Here is a 23,327-nt window from a genome sequence, read left to right on the forward strand (position 1 = left end):
TTATCGAATAATCGCCGATTCGTTGCTATTCGGGCGGGCGGGCGGTCGCTGCATCTTTATTTTACCTTTTTACAATGACGCTCCCGCTCCTGTAACAGCCAGGCAGAGCGGACGGCGGCGTAACGTCACTCACTCACGTGACACGCCTGCTCCGCCTCCTTCATTCATGAAGTGAGCGGAGCAGGCGCGTCACGTGATTGAGTGACGTTACGCCGCCGTCCGCTCTGCCTGGCTGTTACAGGAGCGGGAGCGTCATTGTAAAAAGGTAAAATAAAGATGCAAGCATCGGGGCCGGGGCTGTTAGGGGGAGGGGGGATCTGTCTATGGCACTGCTATGGGAAGGGGGGGTCTGTGTATAGCACTGCTATGGGGAGGGGGGAGGATCTGTCTATGGCACTGCTATGGGGAGGGGGGTCTGTGCACTGTTATGAGGAAAGGGATCTGTGCACTGTTATGCCCATAACAGTGCACATATCCCCCTCTCCATAACTACGCCGTCCACAGACCCCCCTCTCCATAACTACGCCGTCCACAGACCCCCCTCTCCATAACTACGCCGTCCACAGACCCCCCTCTCCATAACTACGCCGTCCACAGACCCCCCTCTCCATAACTACGCCGTCCACAGACCCCCCTCTCCATAACTACGCCGTCCACAGATCCCCCATAAGTGTCGTCCACAGATCCCCCATAAGTGTCGTCCACAGATCCCCCATAAGTGTCGTCCACAGATCCCCCATAAGTGTCGTCCACAGATCCCCCATAAGTGTCGTCCACAGATCCCCCATAAGTGTCGTCCACAGATCCCCCATAAGTGTCGTCCACAGATCCCCCATAAGTGTCGTCCACAGATCCCCCATAAGTGTCGTCCACAGATCCCCATAATAGTGTCGTCCACAGATCCCCCATAATAGTGTCGTCCACAGATCCCCCATAATAGTGTCGTCCACAATTTGTTTTAATATGGCCTTTGAACATAATTTTTCAAGTAAGATCATATAAACCTCTTTTTTGTAATTTTGTCGTTTTTTCCGATTAATCGATTAATCGTAGTAATTAATCGGCAACTAATCGATTATTCAAATAATCGTTAGCTGCAGCCCTATGCATTTCTATATCTTTTTTAGTGCTGTACTTCTCTCTTTAGACATACAGTATTAAAATTATTTTCAGGTGGATTTTTTTCCTATAAAAGTGGCCAGGGAAAAAAATGTCTGGAAAAAATAAATAAAAAGCCCCATAGACACAAAAAGCACACCCAAATTGTTCACCACCTCAATTTATAACCAATCAGAAGTCTTTTGCTTATAGACAAAATTTAACTATTAGAATAGCACAGCATACAGTAATGCATGATGTACCAGAAATACCAAAAAAGAGAAAAGTCCTCCCAAGTTATCCTCGAGTCCACAATGCCTGTGGTTTTGCTGTGTATTCAGGTTCAGGGAAGAGTGAGAAGTAACAGAAGACATCTAGGAACTGTTAAAGGTCAGACCCACATAAGAGGATACAGTTCGGAGAGTACTGGCAGGAGGGATGGATGATGCTTATTCTACCGGACAGGACCACCTACTGTGTAGGGGAGAAACGTGGCACTGCTCAAGACTAGAACTGGAAACACGTTACACAGAAATCATCAATCCAGAAAGCCTAAAACGTTTAGAAGCAATAGGATGGAGCTTCTAGAACATGCCCAGTGATTCAGACGTCCTCATGTAAACCTATTTGTATTAGCCAAACTGACGGGCTATGCCCCTGTAACTCTGTAATAACGGAGTACAGGCTTTCTCCAGTGAGGGTTGTCTAATTGTAGTAAATCCTTCCCCAGCAGTGGTAAAAGTATTAAAAGGCCTACTGACCACTTTTCTCCTCTGCCACTTCCTGCCCCGCACTCCAGTCCTTCCGCTATTGCAGAAAAGAATAGGACATGCTCTATCTTTTTTGAAGGGCCACAGAACAGAAGTACGGATGTGAACAGCACACGTTGTGCCGTCTGCTCTGCTTTTGCAGCCCCATTGAAATGAGTGGGTCCGCATCCGTTCCACAAAAATTGCAGAATGGACACGGACACAAATATATGGTCCCTAGGTGTTCGTTTTCGTGGCTGCAGCAGTGGCATCCCATACACACCAGTGTGATTAAGGGCTCATTCACACAACCTTATCCGTTTTTTGAGGACCGCAAACCACGAATATAGGACGTCTTCTACATTCTGCAGAATGGAATGTCCTTTTCCATGATAGAAATGCCTATTCTTCCCCGTATTTGCATTTAAATAGGACATGTTCTTTTTTGCAGGGTCACAGAATAAAAGTGCAGATGCGGACAGAAAAATACAGTCGTGTGAATGGGCCCTAAGGGAACAGAACTGTTAGGCTGAGTTCACACGGGCGTGACATATTAGGTCCGGATGCGTTCAGTGAAACTCGCACCATTTTGCAAGCAAGTTCAGTCAGTTTTGGCTGCAATTGCGTTTAGTTGTTCAGTTTTTTCCGCGCGGGTGCAATGCGTTTTGATGCGTTTTTCACGCGCGTGATAAAAAACTGAATGTTTACAAACAACATCTCTTAGCAACCATCAGTGAAAAACGCATCGCACCCGCACTTGCTCGCGGACGCAATGAGTTATTCACGCAGCCCCATTCACTTCTATGGAGCCAGGGCTGCGTGAAAAACGCAGAATATAGAGCATGCTGTGATTTTAAAGCATTGCAGAAGTGATGCGTGAAAAAAAAAACACACTCATGTACACAGCCCCATTGAAATGAATGGGTCAGGATTCAGTGCGGGTGCAATACGTTCACCTACCGCATTGCCCCCGCGCGGAAATCTCGCCCGTGTGAACGCAGCCTTAAACCTGTACAGGACAAATCTGTTATGCTTCTCTGCCTTCAGCGTATCTAATTAAATCCTCTTTTGGTCAAACATATGTGGGAGAAACCACCAAACATGTGCAAGACTTTCGGGTCTTAAATGCTGAAAGTTCTGTCGCACGTGACTTAGTTTCAAAAGTGGGTTGGGATTACGACCAAATTTGCAGAATAGATCACTTTTAAATCTCATTTATCTTCTGCGACAATGACAAAAGTCGCAAAAATGTCTCGACTCCATGCCAGGCAGGACTGAGGCATACTTTATACTATATAGAGGTAAACCACATCACAATAGCGCCAAATTCAATGTTACAGATCACTATTTCATAAATTAGGTACACCGTCACAAACCAAAGGTAGGCTTAAAAATGACACAAAAAACACTGCAAATAATAAATTCCCCTTATACGTATATGGCACTACTACACATATTAGAATTGTATACACAAGTGATACTATGCATATCTGCACTTTAAGCCATGACCAAGGAAATGTTGGCCGCCGTGGAATTATTTCCTATATTCTGTTGCTGGATCACAATAAAAGCATCCATATGAGCTGCATTGCTTTCTGAGTGCCGTGGTTTTACAGCTACATATTGTCCTGTACACACCATGTCACCGCTCAGCATCACATGGAATGTCACTGCTGCAGCCATGAAGAGGACGTCAGTGCTGCAGGTCCAAAGCACAGCGCCGGCAGCAGCAGGGAAGAGTGGCAGCCATAACTTCTTTTGCTATTTTATTACATTTACCACTACTGGGAAGGTATGCATTTAATTTGGACAAGGGTACAGTGGGTTTGTGGGCGACAACTCTGCAGCATTTACAGTACCAGCAAAGTGGAGAAGACTTCCATATGCTTCGTCAGTTTATGCTGTGGGTTTTTACCCACAGCTTTCAGACTTTGAAAGGTAAAAGGTTGAAAACAGCAGACAACCCTCTGCAATTCTGGCAGCAATGCCACAGAAAAAAAACTTGGGCAGCAGTGGATTTAAGCCAGAGCTACTGCAGCTCGCTAGGTGGAGGCATGCCCTAACTATTTCATGCCTTCACTTTCAAAAAGAAGAAGACATTATTACCTGCCATCCCTATCACTACAGTATGTCTGATTGAATCTATGCCCATGTCTACTGGCTCAGTACACCAGTTTGGGATCCTGTCTTTTTACCGGGAAAAAAAAAAGTCCTGCATGCGAGGATTCTTTGTCAGAGACAGAGGCTCCAAACGCAGCCTCCATCGCAGATGTGAACAAGTGCAGGCTACGTATTATGTCTTTAAAGGGATTCTGTCACCAGATTTACCCCTATTAAGCTAGCTGACACTGGCGATGTGCTAATGTCAGCTAAACCTAACTAGCCTATTCCTACTTTTATCTATGCCCCCGTTACGCCAGAAATCTAACTTTTATAATATGCTAATTAGCCTCTAGGAGCATGGGGGCCGTTGCCCCTGCTCCTAGAGGCTCTGTTCTCCCACCTTTGTCGCCTCCCTCCAAGTCCTGATTGACAGGCCAGGCAGCGCTCGCATCTGTCTGCCAGCCCTGTACTCTTGTACTCTGGTGAAATCTCGCATCGCTCAGCATTCGGAGCAGGAGCGGTGAGGAAGCTGGCAGCTTTTTTTTGCGGGGCTACGGAATGGACATACTGATTTGAACAGCACACGGTGTGCTGTCCGCATTTTTTGTGGACCCATTGAAATGAATGGGTCCGCATTCTATCTGCAAAAAAAAAAAACGGAGCAGATACGGAAACAAACAACGTTCATGTGCATGTAGCCTTAAAGTGGTTTGGCCATGTTGTACTAGGATATGCCATTAATGTCTCAAGAACAGGGCCCCCAAAGCAATGGAGAGTGCACCGCACATGTGCAGCATGCTCTGCATTCACTTCTATGGAAGTTCTGAAAAAAACAGAGTACACTCAACTATTTCTGGACCTCCCATACAAGTGAGTGGAGAGCACACCGCACAAGCATTTCCCCCCATTCATCTATATGGGAATTTTGTAAATAGCCAAACAAGGACTCACTCAGCTGTTTGCGGAACTCTAATAGGTGGCCGCACTTACACAGTGTGCCCTTGTTAACTTTGAGATGTTTTAGAGGTGAGAGCCCCACCTATTGGACATTGGTGGCATATCCTAGCAATCTACTACCAAAGGGCAAGCAGGGCTAAACATTTTTATATTAAAATAACAAAAACAAAAAAAGTTCTACTCATGCCACCAAAACACCTCTGACCCATAGAGGCATGGATTCAAGACCTCTGAAGATGCCCTGTGTATGGTGATGCCTATATTAACCCCACAGATGATTGAGATCTGGGGAATATGAAAGCCAAGTCATCACATTGAACTCAGTCATGTTCCTCAAACCATTTTTGAACAATTTTTGTAGTGTGGCAGAGTGTATTATCCTACTGATAAAGGCCACTGGCAATATGAAATACTGCCACCATTAGAGGTGTTGGCACGTGTAAAAGTAACATCTGCATAAATGCCAGGACAGAAGGTTTCCCAGAAGGGGTTCCTTTTGTATCTCACTTCAAAGAATCTGCAGGGCTGTATAAATCATGAAACTAGGCCTCAAATGCACATGGTGCTCTTACTATCTTCTGACCATATGACCACATAGGGGGTACTGTCGTACTTGGAATAATTATGTAACAAAATTTGGGTTGCTTTTTCTTTTTAATTTCATGTCCCAATAAAAAAAAATGTATTTTTTTTTTATGAAACACCTCTGGGGTCAAGCCAATCGCTATACCCCTAAGTGAATTCCTTGGAGGGTTTAGTTTACAAAATGGCATAGGTTTTGGGGGATTTTCACTGTAGAGTTACCTCAAGGTCTCTGCAAATGCAACATGGCGCCGGAAACCATTGCAGTAAAATTAGACCTCTGAAAGTCAAATGGCACTCCTTCTCTTCTGGGCCCTGTGGTGCGCCCACACAGCAGTTTACAACAACATATGGGGTGATGCTGTATTCAGGAGAAAATGTGTAACAAATAGTGGGGTGCCTTTTCTATTATTACTCCTTGTGAAAATAACACATTTGGGGCTAAGGGTACTTTCACACTAGCTTAAAAGTTTTCCAGTATTGAGTTCCATTACAGGGGCTCAATACCAGAAAAAAAACGCTTCAGTTTTATCCAAATGCATTCTGAATAGAGAGCAATCCGTTCAGTATGCCTTCAGTTTAGTCACTCTTAGGCCTCTTTCACACAGGCGTGTGCGTCCTGTGGTTGTGCTGCGGCCCGCAAAAATGCAATGCACGAGCACAGTCCGTGGGGCAGCCGCATGGGATATCGGCCATTCCGCAAAAAGATAGAACATGTCCTATCTTTTTGCGGAACGGAAGTACGGGACGAAACCCCACGCAAGCACTCTGTAGTGCTTCCGTAGGGTTCTGTTCCGCACCATTCCGCATCTCCGGATTTGCGGACCCATTCAAGTGAATAGGTACAGATCCGTGAGCGGAATGCCCACGGAACGGCACCCGTGTATTGCGGATCCTCAAATGCGGTCCGCAATACGGCAACGGGGCGCACACGCCCATGTGAAAGAGGCCTTACGGTATTTGGCCGGAGAAAATACAGCAGCATTCCGGTACCAAGTGTTCTGGAAAACCAGATCTGGTTTCCCGGTCTGCACATGCGCAGTCCTTCAAAAATATTTAAAAAAAATATATATTATATATACACACCGGACACCGGAGAGACGGATCCGGTATTTCAATGCATTTCTCAGACGGATCCGCATCCGGAAACAAATGCTATATGTTTGCATATGGATTTCCGGATCCGGCAGGCAGTTCCGGCAACGGAACTGCCTGCTGGAATCCTCTAACGCAAGTGTGAAAGTACCCTAATGCAGCATTTTATTACAGAAAATTTTATTTTGAATTTTCATGGCCAAATCTAATAAATTTAATAAAACACCTGTGAGGTGAAAATGCTTTGCTACACCCTTAGGCCTCATGCACACGACAGTATTTTTTCACGGTCCGCAAAATGGGGTTCCGTTGTTCCGTGTCCGTTTTTTTCTTCCATGTGTCTTCCGTGATTTTTGAAGGATCACCAGACATGAAGAAAAGTAAAAAAAAAAAAAAAAAAGTTGTTTTGGTGTCCGCCTGGCCGTGCGGAGCCAAACGGATCCGTTCTGACTTACAATGCAAGTCAATGGAGACCGATCCGTTTGACGTTGACACAATATAGTGCAATTGCAAACGGATCCATCCCCCATTGACTTTTAATGTAAAGTCAGGAGTCCCTATCAGAGTTTTCTCCAATCCGATGGTATATTTTAACTTGAAGCGTCCCCATCACCATGGGAACGCCTCTATGTTAGAATATACCATCGGATTTGAGTTACATCGTAGTGATGGGGACGCTTCAAGTTAGACTATACTAAGAACTGTGTACATGACTGCCCCGTGCTGCCTGGCAGCACCCGATCTCTTACAGGGGGCTGTGATCCGCACAATTAACCCCTCAGGTGCCGCACCTGAGGGGTTAATTGTGCGTATCATAGCCCCCTGTAAGAGATCAGGTGCTGCCAGGCAGCAGACCCCCCTCCCTCCCTCCTCAGTTTTAAATTCATTGGTGGCCAGTGCGGCCCCCCTCCCTCCCTACCCTGTATTAAATTCCATGGTGGCCAGTGCGGCCCCCCCCCCCTCTCTCCCCCCCTAATTAAAATCGCTACTGCAGTCCTGGCTGCCATGGTTACTTAGCAGTTTTAGAAGCATTATACTTACCTGCGCTGTCTGTGACCGGCCGAGCGCTCCTCCTACTGGTAAGTGACAGGTCTGTGCTATAAGCAATGCGCCGCACAGACCTTTCACTTACCAGTAGTAGGAGGAACGCCCGGCCGGTCACAGACAGCGCAGGTAAGTATAATGCTTCTAAAATTGCTAAATAACCATGGCAGCCAGGACTGCAGTAGCGTCCTAGTTGCCATGGTTACTGATCGGAGCCCCAGCGATTAAACTGGGACTCTGATCGGAACTCTCTGCTGCCACCAATGAATTTAATACAGGGGAGGGAGGGGGGCCGCACTGGCCAACAATGAATTTAATACAGGGGAAAGAGGGGGGGCCGCACTGGCCAACAATGAATTTAATACAGGGTAGGGAGGGAGGGGGGCCGCACTGGCCACCAATGAATTTAATACAGGGGAAGGAGGGGGGGCCGCATTGGCCACCAATGAATTTAATACAGGGTAGGAAGGGAGGGGGGTCTGCCAGGGAGCGGGTGCTGCCAGGCAGCAGTCATGTACACAGTTCTTAGTATATTCTAACTTGAAGCGTCCCCATCACTATGGGAACGCCAATGTTTTAGAATATACTGTCGGATCTGAGTTTTCACAATGTGAAAACTCAGCTCTGAAAAAGTTGTATGCAGACGGATCTGGGGGTCCGTCTGTGCTAAAGTAGCCTACGGACACGGATGCGGATGGCAATCTTGTGTGCCTCCGTGTTTTTTCACGGACCTATTGACTTGAATGGGTCCGTGAACCGTTGTCCGTCAAAAAAATAGGACAGGTCATTTTTTTGGACGGACAGGAAACACGGATCACGGACGCGGATGACAAACTGTGCATTTTCCGAGTTTTCAACAGACCCATTGAAAGTCAATGGGTCCTCATAAAATCATGGAAAACGGAACAACTGACACGGATGAACACAACGGTCGTGTGCATGAGGCCTTAGATAAATTCTTTGAGTTGTATAGATTTTAATATGGGGTCTTTTGAGGGGTGTTTCTTATGTTTTGGCAGCTCAAGACCCTTGCAAACCTGACACTGTTTCTGAAAAACATCTTAATAAAATTAAGACCCTAAAATCAATAAGGTGCACCTTCATTTATGAGGGCTGTTTCTGAGTAAGTTAGCACATGAGCCACACATATGACATTTCAAAAAACTGCAGAATTAGGGTGATAAATATTGTTTTTTGTCTTACTGTTAACCCTTACTGTAAATAATGGCTTACGGTCATGTACAAAATGATGCCAACATAAAGAAGTCATTTGGTGAATGTTAATTAATAACTATTTTGTTGGGTATCACTATCGGTCTTAAAAGCAGAGAAGTTCCAATTTAAAAAAATTGCAAATTTTTTTTAAAAAAAATTTACTTTTTTTTTTTTTTTTTAAATAAAGGTAAAACGGATCAACCCAAATTTACCCACAACATGAAGTACAATGTGTCACAAAAACAGTCTGAAAATTTGCTTGCATAAATAAAAGCATTCAAAAGTTATTACCACATATAGTGACCCATGTCTGATTTGGAAAACGAGCCTGTGTCAGGAAAGGGTTAAGAAGTATCACTAACAGCCTTTATCACCTGTTCCCAGCACATGTGCAGCAATAAAGAAATAGATATAATGTCATAATATGACCGGGTAAATACAGCCGAAACACTTCTAAATAAAAAGTACCATACAATGCCAATATACAGACGTGGACAAAATTGTTGGTACCCTTTGGTCAATGAAAGAAAAAGTCACAATGGTCACAGAAATAACTTTAATCTGACAAAAGTAATAATAAATTAAAATTCTATAAATGTTAACCAATGAAAGTCAGACATTGTTTTTCAACCATGCTTCAACAGAATTATGTAAAAAAATAAACTCATGAAACAGGCATGGACAAAAATGATGGTACCCCTAACTTAATATTTTGTTGCGCAACCTTTTGAGGCAATCACTGCAATCAAACGCTTCCTGTAACTGTCAATGAGACATCTGCACCTCTCAGCAGGTATTTTGGCCCACTCCTCATGAGCAAACTGCTCCAGTTGTGTCCGGTTTGAAGGGTGCCTTTTCCAGACTGCATGTTTCAGCTCCTTCCAAAGATGCTCAATAGGATTGAGGTCAGGGCTCATAGAAGGCCACTTTAGAATAGTCCAATTTTTTCCTCTTAGCCATTCTTGGGTGTTTTTAGCGGTGTGTTTTGGGTCATTGTCCTGTTGCAAGACCCATGACCTGCGACTGAGACCAAGCTTTCTGACACTGGCTAGTACATTTCTCTCTAGAATTCCTTGATAGTCTTGAGATTTCATTGTACCCTGCACAGATTCAAGACACCCTGTGCCAGACGCAGCAAAGCAGCCCCAGAACATAACAGAGCCTCCTCCATGTTTCACAGTAGGGACAGTGTTCTTTTCTTGATATGCTTCATTTTTTCGTCTGTGAACATACAGCTGATGTGCCTTGGCAAAAACTTCGATTTTTGTCTCATCTGTCCACAGGACATTCTCCCAGAAGCTTTGTGGCTTGTCAACATGTAGTTTGGCATATTCCAGTCTTGCTTTTTTATGATTCGTTTTCAACAATGGTGTCCTCCTTGGTCGTCTCCCATGTAGTCCACTTTGGCTCAAACAACGACGGATGGTGCGATCTGACACTGATGTTCCTTGAGCATGAAGTTCACCTTGAATCTCTTTAGAAGTCTTTCTAGGCTCTTTTGTTACCATTCGGATTATCCGTCTCTTAGATTTGTCATCAATTTTCCTCCTGCGGCCACGTCCAGGGAGGTTGGCTACAGTCCCATGGATCTTAAACTTATGAATAATATGTGCAACTGTACTCACAGGAACATCTAGTTGCTTGGAGATGGTCTTATAGCCTTTACCTTTAACATGCTTGTCTATAATTTTCTTTCTGATCTCTTGAGACAGCTCTTTCCTTTGCTTCCTCTGGTCCATGTCGAGTGTGGTACACACCATATCACCAAACAACACAGTGATTACCTGGAGCCATATATATAGGCCCAATGGCTGATTACAAGGTTGTAGACACCTGTGATGCTAATTAGTGGACACACCTTGAATTAACATGTCCCTTTGGTCACATTATGTTCTGTGTTTTCTAGGGGTACCATCATTTTTGTCCATGCCTGTTTCATGAGTTTATTTTTTTACATAATTCTGTTGAAGCATGGTTGAAAAACAATGTCTGACTTTCATTGGTTAACATTTATAGAATTTTAATTTATTATTACTTTTGTCAGATTAAAGTTATTTCTGTGACCATTGTGACTTTTTCTTTCATTGACCAAAGGGTACCAACAATTTTGTCCACGTCTGTAAGCAGGGCCCACATGAATTGTGTCAAAGTACCCCGCTAGTGCAGATTGTACCTTCCTCACAAATACAGTGGGCCTGACATCGACCCAGAGTTTATGCAAAATGGTAACAAACCACATTGAAAGTAGATTCTGAGGAACAGGCGAGGTTGCGTTAGGGCTCATGCACACAACCGTTGTTGTTTTGTAGTCCGTTGAGGTTTTTTTTTTTTTTCTCTGATTTAAGTCCTCTTCCATTCCGTTATTGCACAAAACATTCATATTTTCCGTATTTGATCTGTTTTTTTTGCGGATCGGAAACAGTAACTTATTAATCAACAAACACATGAGCAATATGGGCTGGGCATAGCAAAATACGAATAAAATACGGATGACATATGGATGTGTTCTGTATGCGTTCCGTATTTTTTGCGGACCCATTGACTTGAAATCGGGCCTCGGACCATGATTTGCGGACAATAATAGGACATTCACTACTATTTTGCGGAACGGAAACGGAATGCACACAGAGTACCTTCTGTTGTTTTTGCGGACCCATTGAAGTGAATGGTTCCACTTACGGTCCGCAAAAAAAAAAAAAAAAAACACGGAACGGAAGCGGAAAGAAAATACGTTCGTGTGCATGAGCCCTTAGGCTTCATTCACAAGTCCGTGGAACACGGTCCGCTAGATACCGGACTAGCATCCTGCGAGGGCATTACTGTATTGCGGCGGCAGCACAAAGCGCAAGGCATCACAGCAACCAATGACACCGTGCGCTCCTGCACTAAGCAGGATGCCAGTCTGGTATCTCACGGACGGTGTTCCACGGACAGGTCAATGAAGCCTTAAACAAGGCGAAACACATACAAGGGCAATGAGTACAAGGGCAATGAGTGTTAATGTTTTTTTTGACCATGGACTTGTGTAAGGTGCCCTCTTCTCAAAGAGCTTTAAACCCTCTCAGCTCTCAACTTTCCCAGACCCCTGAACGGCAACCCCGCTTGGTTATACATGGACACATTGCCCATTTTGTATTGCTATGTACAAAGATTTGTTATGCAACATTCCAAGAAACTGACTCCAGAACACAGAAGAGGACAACTCAAGGGCTATTTACTGGTGATACTTCCTTTGTAGAGGGCGCGTATGTAACTAAGGCCTTGCGTGCAGCACATCATTTATTGTCCTACTGACAATTAATAATACATAGTATTTCCAAAATGTAGTTGGCCATTTCTTTTGTTTGTAACTATGTTTGGCCAAACAAGCAGACTACCTTTGTGTTGGGATATCCTGAATTACAGGCGGAGATAAGGTTAGGCAGGATTAGGAGCTGTTTTCATAATATGAGACGGTGACAGGTGTTCCTGGTACAGGCCAAGAATCTGCCTGCCAGTGGAAAGTTCATGAGGGGCTGCCATTGGTCTCCAGCAGTTCTTATATTTCCGGTGTTTCGGTAGCACTATGTAAACAGAGGTTAGGCTTACTGTGGGTTAACGCCTTCAGCACTGATACTACTGAACACTGTACTGGAGAAGAAACCACTGATGACAATGTAGTCTGCAAATACCACTATTATTTATTGCTAGCAGATATCCATAATCGTATAATACACATACATCCAGTATACAGATTCCTGCAAAGGTGTGCAACTTGTCTTGTTTCTATGCCCCGCGCATCGACTTATGGGAACAGTCACGTTTCCAACCAGCAACATGCTGCACCATTTTGTCCAGCATTTTTAACTCCGATGTTCATGAGAACATAGCCTTAAACTACAAGGGACTTTCTCCAGTTTACACTGTACAACCCAATTTTTCACCTTTAAGCTATAAAAGAATGCAATGTTGTTTTGTGCCCTATGGTATGAATGTTTTTCTAGGTGGTCTGCAAGCTAAGACTAGGTGACAGCTAACTGTAGCGAGTATTGTCACCAATTAGTCTACAGAAGTGCTGGGGTCACAACTGACAAAACATTAGCACTTCCACCTGCAGTTCATGCTCAGTCCATTAATAGTTTTCTGGTCATGTAAATAAAGCTTAAGGCCCCTTTCACACGGGCGAGTATTCCGCGCGGATGCGATGCGTGAGTTGAACGCATTGCACCAGCACTGAATACCGACCCATTCATTTCTATGGGGCTGTTCACATGAGCGGTGATTTTCACGCATCACTTATGCGTTGAGTGAATATCGCAGCATGCTTCTCTTTGTACGTTGCGGTGCGATAATCCACGCAACGCAGGCCCCATAGAAGTGAATGGGGTTGCGTGAAAATCGCAAGCATCCGCAAGCAAGTGCGGATGCGGTGCGATTTTCACGCACGGTTGCTAGGAGACGATCGGGATGGAGACCCGATCATTATTATTTTCCCTTATAACATGGTTATAAGGGAAAATAATAGCATTCTGAATACAGAATGATTAGTAAAATAGCGCTGGAGGGGTTAAAAAAATAAATAAAAATGATTTAACTCACCTTAGTCCACTTGTTCGCGTAGCCGGCATCTCCTTCTGGCTCCTTTGCTGAACAGGACCTGGGGTGAGCATTAATTACATGAACAGGACCTGTGATGACGTCACTCCGGTCATCACATGATCTTTTACCATGGTGATGGATCATGTGATGACTGTGACATCACCAAAGGTCCTTGTTGCTACAAAAAGCTAAGATCAAGACAGAAGGAGATGCCGACTACGCGAACAAGTGAGTTAAATTATTTTTTATTTTATTTTTAACCTTTCCAGCGCAATTTTACTATGCATTCTGTATTCAGAATGCTATTATTTTCCCTTATAACCATGTTAAAAGGGAAAATAATACAATCTACAGAACACCAATCCCAGACCCGAACTTCTGTGAAGAAGTTCGGGTTTGGGTACCAAACACAAGCGATTTTTCTCACGTGAGTGCAAAACGCATTACAATATTTTGCACTCGCGCGGAAAAATCGCGGGTGTACCCGCAACGCACCCGCACATTTTCCCGCAACGCCCGTGTGAAAGTGGCCTTAAGAGGTATTCCAAGATTATTATTATTATTTTTTATTTTATTTATTTTTTCATGCCCCTCCATTGAAGTGAATTACAACTTTTTCATTGATAATGAAATGAATGAAAGTTGTTACTCACATCAAGGTGGGGAGCACATGAAAACAAGAAAAAACTTGGCATACCCCTTTAATCACTCCCTAATCTCGATAAAAAATAAAATAAAAAAAAAGAGCCAAGCATCAGTAATAAATACCTGTAGTAACTATAACAATCTGCTGAGGTCCTAAATGAAAAATCAAAGATTTCATAATAGAGGTGCACACGGTCATTTGATGTGCCTGAGGACCGTGAGCGGAATACCCTATAATCATATGGAATGCCTATCCTGAGGTCCTCTGGAGGTTCTCGCCAGCCTCCTTACAAAAGATAGATTCTTCATCTGCACAGTGGAGTCACTCTTTAAAGAGGTTGTCTACCCTAGATTATTATTGTGCTAACGCCCTGGTAGGGTAAATCAATGTAATTGAGGGAGGTTTCAAGCTTGTTGGGGGACAATTTGTGCTACCGGGGACCTCCAGTTGTACATAGAGCTGTAAGAGAGAAAGGGGACAGCCGCCTTTCCAACCAGATCAGCCTAGTCTAGACATGAATACGATGACAATCATCACAGACAGATTTAGCTCTCAGAGAACAAAAGGATCAGGCAGTTGAAATCGAACTGTCTAATTGTCATTTTCCCTGACATCTGCCTTCAGTGAAGACTATGAAAGCCCCATACACATTAGATTGCTCAGTCATTCCTGCAAAGTCAGAGAGTTAGACTACTTTCACACTTGCGTTTTTATTTTCCGGCATAGAGTTCCGTCACAGGGGCTCTATACCGGAAAAGAACTGATCAGGCATATCCCCATGCATTCTGAATGGAGAGTAATGCGTTCAGTTTGCATCAGGATGTCTTCAGTTCAGTCGTTTTGACTGATCAGGCAAAAGAGAAAACCGTAGCATGCTACGGTTTTATCTCCGGCGAAAAAAACTGAAGACTTGCCTGAATGATGGATCCGGCATTTTTTTCCATAGGAATGTATTAGTGCCGGATCCGGCATTCAAAATACCGGAATGCCGGATCCGTCCTTCCGGTCTGCGCATGGGACGGATCCGTTTTGCCTGATGACACCGGAAAAACGGATCCGGTATTGCAATGCATTTTTCTGACTGATCAGGCATTTTTCTGACTGATCAGGATCCTGATCAGTCTGAAAAATGCCTGATCAGTCAGAAAAAATGACATCCGTTTGCATACATTTTGCCTGATCAGGCAGTCAGTTCAGGCAACGGAACTGCCTGCCGGAATCAAACAACGCAAGTGTGAAAGTACCCTTAAGAGATATCAGAGGTCTACTCACCCCCACCACCACCTCCTCAAACTGCTGAATATCAGGGTGCTGGGAGTCTGACCCTCACCAATCAGATATTGGTGACTTATCTGGAGGATGGGTCATCAACATTTTACTCCCAGAAAACCCCTTTAAAGTATATACGGAAATATAAATAACACTCCTCCATATATAATGTTCTGGTTTGTGGCATTTTTGGATTAAAGGGGTTGACCACTTTCTAGGTACTGTTGTGTGGGCAAGATGACCATCTGGCACTTACTAATATAATCTTTGTTGATATTCTGTGCCATTTTCTAGATTTCATAAGCCATGCCCCCTTCTTGGGCAAATCTTCTGTGCTGTCCACAAGATGGCCGCTGATGGAGGGTCATGTGACCAGGCCAAACACTCAGCCTGTTCCATTCAGACACCCTGCACCTGCACTAAACTTCCAAACCGCATGGCAGGTCCACTGCATTTGAATGGAGGGGGCTGGGAGACGTGTCAGCCTGGTCACATGACCTTCCATCGGCAGCCATTTTATGGATCGGAAAGGCACAAATTACTTGGCCAACAAGGGGGCATATTTTATGGAATATAGAAAATTGAGCAGAATATCAACAAAGGCTATATTATTAAGTATCATATAGTTACCTAACAAATTTTGATCAACTGCAACCAGAAAGTAACTCCATAATGGAGTTTTTTCTAAACCCAGTATACGCTGGCAATTTTTTTTCCCCCCCGGAGGTTTTTCCTGTAGCCTTCACTATAGGATTTGAAAATACAGGCTACACATTTTAAAAAACGCATTCTTGGTATCCTTGGGAGTCCCAGCAGTTACATACCCATATGGCAGATCCAGCAGTCATTTGCTGGAAAAAAAAATCCACTTAATGTTTTTACATTTCTTTTTAAAACCATGATTAGCCCACTGTGAACATCCTCAAAAACTCTGCAAATCTAATTATTACAATTAAAGATATTGCATTTTCCAAAAGGACTTAGAAATCTCACCTGTCTTACATGGCGTTTTAGATGCAGATACACGCTCTGTCCCGTCTTCCTGTAATGCCGCTCCACATGTTCCCTTCCAAATCCAAGGAATGTGCTCATACACACATACAGACCTCCTTCAGAAAGCTGAGGAAAGAAGAGACATCAACATGTGATGCTGTGAAGATTAAGGTCAACTATATTGAATATTGTGAGAAATATCTGTGACCCTTTCCAAGCAGTGCTCAAAATCCACAATAAAAAAAAGAAAAAATTGTATGTTGCATCAGGTGAAAATCTTTACGTTTTGCCAGTCTAAAAAGGGTTCTTCACTTTGGACAATCCCTACTGGTACGATAAGTTCCCTGCAGGGACTCGCAGGGCAATTCTCAAGTTCCTAGGGGTGTTCCTAGGGGTGTAAGTACGGGTGTACTTATGGGACTATTATTGTGTCCCTCTGTTTTCAGGTATCTGAGTGAGAATACTGAGAAGGGATAGGACGGTGGTGTTATTAAAACATGCCTTATTTTTTAAATAAATAAAAAAGACCATGTCCTAGTGTCTCAACACATAACACATCAAAGATAAATACAAAAAAATGCCAGGTCTAGGATTGCACTCCTAAGAGTCTTATCTCTTGCCGATATTGGCTTTGGATGTGCCCCAATAAACCACCAAGTGGCGCACTACAGGGGATGACTTCATATGATAGGAGCAGATTTTTTTTATTTTTATAATCTTATCCTCTATTCCAGTGATGCTCAACCTGCGGTCCTCCAGCTGTTGCCAAACTACAACTCCTACAACAGCTTACAGCAGGGCATTATGGGAGTTGTAGTTTTACAACAGCTGGAGGGACGCAGGTTGGGCACCCTGCTCTATTCGATAGCATGAGGAAGCCAACCCTGAGCTGGATATCAGCGGAGCACCTACTCAGAGAAGTGAGACCCTTTCTACCATAACTGTCTCCTGACGAGAATGAAACCCTAGTGAAATGCGTAGAGGCTTGAGCAAAGCAATTAAGATACAGCTGATGATTCCAGCTCTGGATCAGGGGTGGCCCTTCTCAGGGTTGGTGCTCCATGTATCCCATTTACGACTAGCTTTATCATGCTACCTAGATAGTGGATAGGGCGATATAGGAAACAAAGCACCCGTTCCCATCATATTATCAGCTATAGTGTGCCACAAGGTTAATTTGGGCAACACTAACCATATCCAATCCCAAAATCGGCAGGAGATAAGACCACTGATCTATAACAGCTGACCGCTCTGTAGTGCAATCAGCCATACCCCTCCTAGACCTGCCTTTTGGTTAGTATCTGTCTTTGATGTGTGTCAGGCTACTTTCACACTGGCGTTCGGCGCGGATCCGTCTTGTATCTGCACAGACGGATCCGCACCGATAATGCAAACGCTGGGATCCGTTCATAACGGATCCGTTTGCATTATTAAAAAAAAAAGTCTTAAGTCAAAACAGATCCGTCTTGACTTACATTGAAAGTCAATGGGGGACAGATCCGTTTTCAATTGCACTATATTTTGTCAGTGAAAATCGGATCCGTCCCCATTAACTTACATTGTAAGTAAGGACGGATCCGTTTGGCTCTGCATAGTCAGACGGTCACCAAAACGCTGAAAGCTGCGTTTTAGTGACAGTCTAAAAAACGCAACGGAGACCAAACACAGCCAAATTGATGCATTCTGAACGGATTCTTATCCATTCAGAATGCGTTGGGGCTGAACTGATCTGGTTTGGGCCGCTTGTGAGAGCTCTGAAACGGATCCCACAAGCAGACCTAGAAACGCCAGTGTAAAAGTAGCCTTACATGTGTTGAAACACAAGAGCATATTTTTTTATTTTTAACAATAAAGGTTACGTTTTGCATTTTCCAAAGTCCTATCCCTTCTCAGTATTGTGATACCTGACCAGAAGGACTTACTGTATATGAAAATGGGCCTTCTAAAGTGAATAAGCTCCATTTTTGGGGACTGAAGCTTTAAAAGGAGTCAGTCACCAAAAATTTACTGTTAAACCAGGAACAATGCCCGAGAAGGTCACTGGAAGTTAATGATACAGTTAGAGATTCTTTGTTTCATTCTGAAGAAAAAGTACTATATTCCATATGAAAATGAGCAGTCAAGTGCACCGGGGGCGGGGCCATCAACTCTGTGCACCCTTGCTTCTCTTTCCCCTGCCAAACTTCCTTCTCCTTGAGGGCCAGGTTCCTGCATAGCCATCTTGTCTAGCCCTGTCAACCACAAAGGAGAGGAAGAGGCTGGCTAAGGAGGCTGAAGAAGCAAACGTGCACCGAAGGGTTTGGACCGCCCTAAGTGCACTTAACTACTCATATGCATATGAATTACATTTTTTCCACAATGAAGCAACAGATCACAAAGTGAAAGGTACTTACATTCAGCTGACCTAAAATGATACCTTCAGATTATCCTTCTAGGATACAAGCACACTGTATGGATTATGCTAGTTTATTCTGCAGCGTTACACAGCACCAGTAAGGTGCATGAGATTAGACAAATCCTCCGTGCCGAAAGCGACATGCTGTGCAGGTTTCAAAATCGACAGCATGTCCATTGCTGGTGCGATTCCACACCTTCTGCAGAGCACCGCTTTCTCTTCAGACAGCTGATCGGCGAGGGTGCCAGGAGTCGCCCCCTCCCTCACCAATCTGATATTGCGGACCTATCCTGAGGATAGGTTATTAATATAAACATGCGGACAACCGTTTTTATCATGAAAAAGCTTATGATCCCTTCCCTTTAGAGATCTCAAGCCAAGTTTAAACTAGTCTAGTGCATTTCAGTGCAATAGTCATCAGTACATGCAACTCGAGGTGCACTCTGGCAAGCCACAACCACAACATGCAGATCTGTGGCACCAGATCTGGCTACTTTCACATCTGCGCTTAACCATTCCGCTACTTAGATTCGTCATAGGATCTCAATAGCGGAGGAAAACGCTTCATTTTTGTCCCCGTTCATTGTCAATAGGGACAAAACTGAACTGAAGGGAATCAGAGTGCACCAGAATGCATTCCGTTTAGTTTCATTGCGTTCCCGCGCGACAGGGACAGATTGGGAACTTAAACTGGCCCTGAAAAAAAAAACTAAAAGTGGCCCCATGTTGTAGGCAGGACTAAATTGATAGAAGACAGGGCGACATAAGTAGGCAGGGACAGCAGAAGTAGACAGGGCCGAAATACCATAGTGCAGCACAAAGTACTGCAGCAGCAGAATCAATACCGCCGCCCTCTCCACAGTATTGAACTGTATCATCGTCCTGAGGATGGTAATACAGTTTAGTTCAGGAGGGCAACATTGGCCGATGAGCCTCAGATGCCTGGCCTGAGACCATCAGGAGGGCTTGGGTGGCCCCCTGGGCATCAGACCACCGGAAAATTTCCCTGTAGGGGCTATGGCGAATCTGGCCCTGCCACGCAAGCAGAATTTTTGAGTGTGTCCTGGGTTGAGGAGCAAGACAGATCCATCATGACTCACAATCTAAATCAATAGTGATGGATCCGTTTTCTCCGACACAAAAGAAAACGGATCCGTCACCCATTGACTTACAATGGTTTTAGAGACAGATCCGTCCTGACTATTTTTTTTTAGAGATAATACAACCGGATCCGTTCATAACAGATGCAGGCAGTTGTATTATCATTAGAGATGGCCTTGCTGTTCGTGGTGAACTTTACACGTTCGCGATTCGCCGAACATATGGAGATATTCGCGTCTGCCATATTCTTTTACATTGTTAAGAACTTTGACCAATGACACATCCATCAGGTGGTACAGGACAGACAATTGAGACATTTCAGCACATGGACACACCCACTGCCCTATAAATAAACCTGATCTGGCCGCCATTTTACATTCAGTCTTTTGCTAGTGTAGGGAGAGGTTGCTGTGTGGAGCAGGGACAGACTGTTAGGGACAAAAACGCTATCAAATAGGTCCACAAAAGTCCTTTTAAGGACTGGTATAGGTGTGCTATTGATAGGCCTGACATACTGAGGGGTGTAATACACTTATAATATACTTTCTAACATAGATAGTATATTATAGTGCAATTGTATTGTGCAGCAGTTGTGTGCGGTTCTGCTGCGATACTGCAGCCACAGAGAGTGACAAATGCAATTTAAAAAATAATTATAAAGCCTCATGCACACGACCGTATTTTGTTTCAGTGTCCGATCCGTTTTTTTTTGCGGATAGGATGCGGACCCATTCATTTCAACCGTCCCGGCAGATCTTCGTCCATCACTAATTATCATGTATTATCCAGCAAAAACGCAGATGTGAAAGTAGCCTACGACTTTAGTAGAACTCCAGAACCTGATTGCCCACAAACTGTGGAGATGTCTGAGAGTAGCAAAAAGTGTGGAAAGTCATCGGCCAACTGAAACGTGACCTGCCCCAAACCCTTATATGGGAAGATGGGCACTGTTACAAGCTAATGCGACCCTGCATGAGAAGTCAAATGGTTAAGCCCAGGGTTGCCAACCAGAATTTTTTTTTTCTGGACAACTTAACCCACAATCACGGACATCCAACATTTTTTATGGACAAATTGGAAAACCACAATCCACACGTCTATAACTCAATATACTGATAAGAACTCATTACCAACATTTACTGTGAGCTGTAAAGTTATGACAATCCTTCTGGGATTCACGTCCCCACCTATCCCTTAGTTGAACTTGATGGACTTATGCCTTTTTTTTAATCATATTAACTATGTAACTATGCAATTACCACCAAATTAATGTAGTCAAGTACCGTCAGCCTCAAAAAAAAAAAAAACTGACACATCTATTTTTTTTTTCATGGACACAGGAAAAAAGTGGCCTATTTTTGCAGACTGTCCAGAAATTTCTGGACCGTTGGCAACCCTGGTCAAGCCAAAAGACCATCTTCTGCAGAGTCCTTTTGTGCTTTCTGGGTGATAAAAAGATGGTGATTTAAATGTTTCCTATTATCACCAGAAAGATATTCAGAAAATCTTGTTTATGGCTGTGATTTCTTAGAGATCTGGTTATATTTACTCCCGTGACTCACCAGTTGGGTCCAGCATCGTAATAATAATCCATTACCCATAAAAGTATGCATGCAAAACAGCGAGACGGGCGTATAGTGACATGTAGCTGCTGTACTGTACAGAGTGACTAATCCTAAGGCCGGGGTCACACTTTGGGTTCCTTTTCTATAAGATTCTAGACTGGCTGTGCAGTTATATGTAAATTGGGGTGTTCTACAGTTCATCAGGGATACGCCATTTACCTGGTTCTTCCAAATGAAAGGTGTAAGAATGTAACAGAGCTGTCAGACGGACCTATGCCTGTTCACGATAGAGGGAAAGACGCACATTTTGAAAACTGAAAATGGACAAAGGCATTGGTGTTTCATGACGTTTATGTGCACATTTTTTGGCCAAAAACGCTGCAGCCAAATGTTACATTAGAGAGGTTTTCCAGAAGTAAAATATTTAATGGCCTATCCGCAGGATAGGTGATCAATATCTGATAGGTGAGGTTCTAAAACCAAACCAGGCATCCCCGCCACATCAGCCTCATAAAATACCAAGCACAGTGTCGTCCATCGTGTAGCGGCTGTGCTGGTTATTGCAGCCCTGGCCCATTTTCTTGAATGGGACCGGGCTGCTCCTAGGACCTGTGACTGATGCGATAGAAGTCCACAGTGCTCTCCGGGGCACTGTGGCCTCTTCAAACAGCTGATCGGTGGGGGTGCATAAGCGTTGTCAGTCACAGCGAAGGGGCAGGGAAGGGGGCCTGGTTACCATGACTTGAAGCAAGATGGCCGCTGCCTCCGTGACTTCAAGCCGGACTAGAGAAGCACGCCGGCAGGGGTTTAAAGAACGTTTTTACAGCTTTTGCTTCATCTGCCTGCAGGAAGAAAATGATCATTACAAACATGCTGCTGGCTACTCTCAGGTACTGCTGCCAGCTTGGGATGTTTGTTGGAGGTGACAGGTTCCCTTTAATTCCTACTTTCCTGTCCACTTCCTACCACAAAGCACCTACGGTAAGTACTGTACCAGTTACTATTTTACAGCCATTGACAATGAAGACCTGTGAAGGATGATAGAGTTCTGTAAGACACCCATCAGACAGCTAACAGTAACTCTCTTAGGAAGACCCTTCTTGGCCAGGTCCAGATCTAATGTAGCATCTTCGAAGTTGGAGAGTGCCAATGTAAACCTATGCCCGATATTCCCACATGGAATAGAAGACCAGGCACCCCTTGTTCTTAAAGGGCTTCTGTCACCCCACTAAAGTGATTTTTTTTTTTTGGGCTAGTGAAATTAGTTATATTGCGATATATCACAATATAATTGTGTCACTTACTTTGATCCAGCAGTTTCTGCAAAAAACGAAGTTTTATCATATGTAAATTCGGTCTCTACCAGCAAGTAGGGCGGCTACTTGCTGCTAGCTGCTGCAGAAATCCGCCCCCTCGTTGTGTTGATTGACAGGGCCAGCCGGGATCTCCTCCTCCGGCCAGCCCTGTCGGCATTTCAAAAATGGCGCGCCTCTGTTGATTCGGCGCAGGCGCTCTGAGATGAGGAGGCTCGTCTCCTCAGCACTCCCTCAGTGCGCCTGCGCCGATGACATCACCGAAATAGAAGACGTCATCGGCGCAGGCGCACTGAGGGAGTGCTGAGGAGACGAGCCTCCTCATCTCAGAGCGCCTGCGCCGAATCAATAGAGGCGCGCGATTTTTGAAATGCCGACAGCGCTGGCCGGAGGAGGAGATCCCGGCTGGCCCTGTCAATCAACACGACGAGGGGGCGGATTTCTGCAGCAGCTAGCAGCAAGTAGCCGCCCTACTTGCTGTTAGAGACCGAATTTACATATTATAAAACTTCGTTTTTTGCAGAAACTGCTGGATCAAAGTAAGTAACACAATTATATTGTGATATATCGCAATATAACTAATTTCACTAGCCCAAAAAAAAATAATCACTTTAGTGGGGTGAC

At 44.2% G+C, this 23,327-nt stretch overlaps 1 protein-coding gene across 2 annotated transcripts in view; it reads right to left on the reverse strand.

The window, feature by feature from the left end:
- USP13 (ubiquitin specific peptidase 13) overlaps positions 1-23,327 on the reverse strand; it is a 99,050-nt gene that overhangs the window by 67,454 nt on the left and 8,269 nt on the right. The window contains exon 2 of one of the 2 annotated variants that reach the window (XM_044289839.1): positions 16,339-16,455. In XM_044289839.1, coding sequence (XP_044145774.1) covers positions 16,339-16,455 — 117 coding nt within the window. Of the gene's footprint in view, positions 1-16,329; positions 16,456-23,327 lie in introns of both variants that reach the window. The other variant, XM_044289838.1, reaches the window with a different exon arrangement.

Source organism: Bufo gargarizans, chromosome 4, assembly GCF_014858855.1.
Source record: "Bufo gargarizans isolate SCDJY-AF-19 chromosome 4, ASM1485885v1, whole genome shotgun sequence".
Taxonomy (NCBI): domain Eukaryota; kingdom Metazoa; phylum Chordata; class Amphibia; order Anura; family Bufonidae; genus Bufo; species Bufo gargarizans.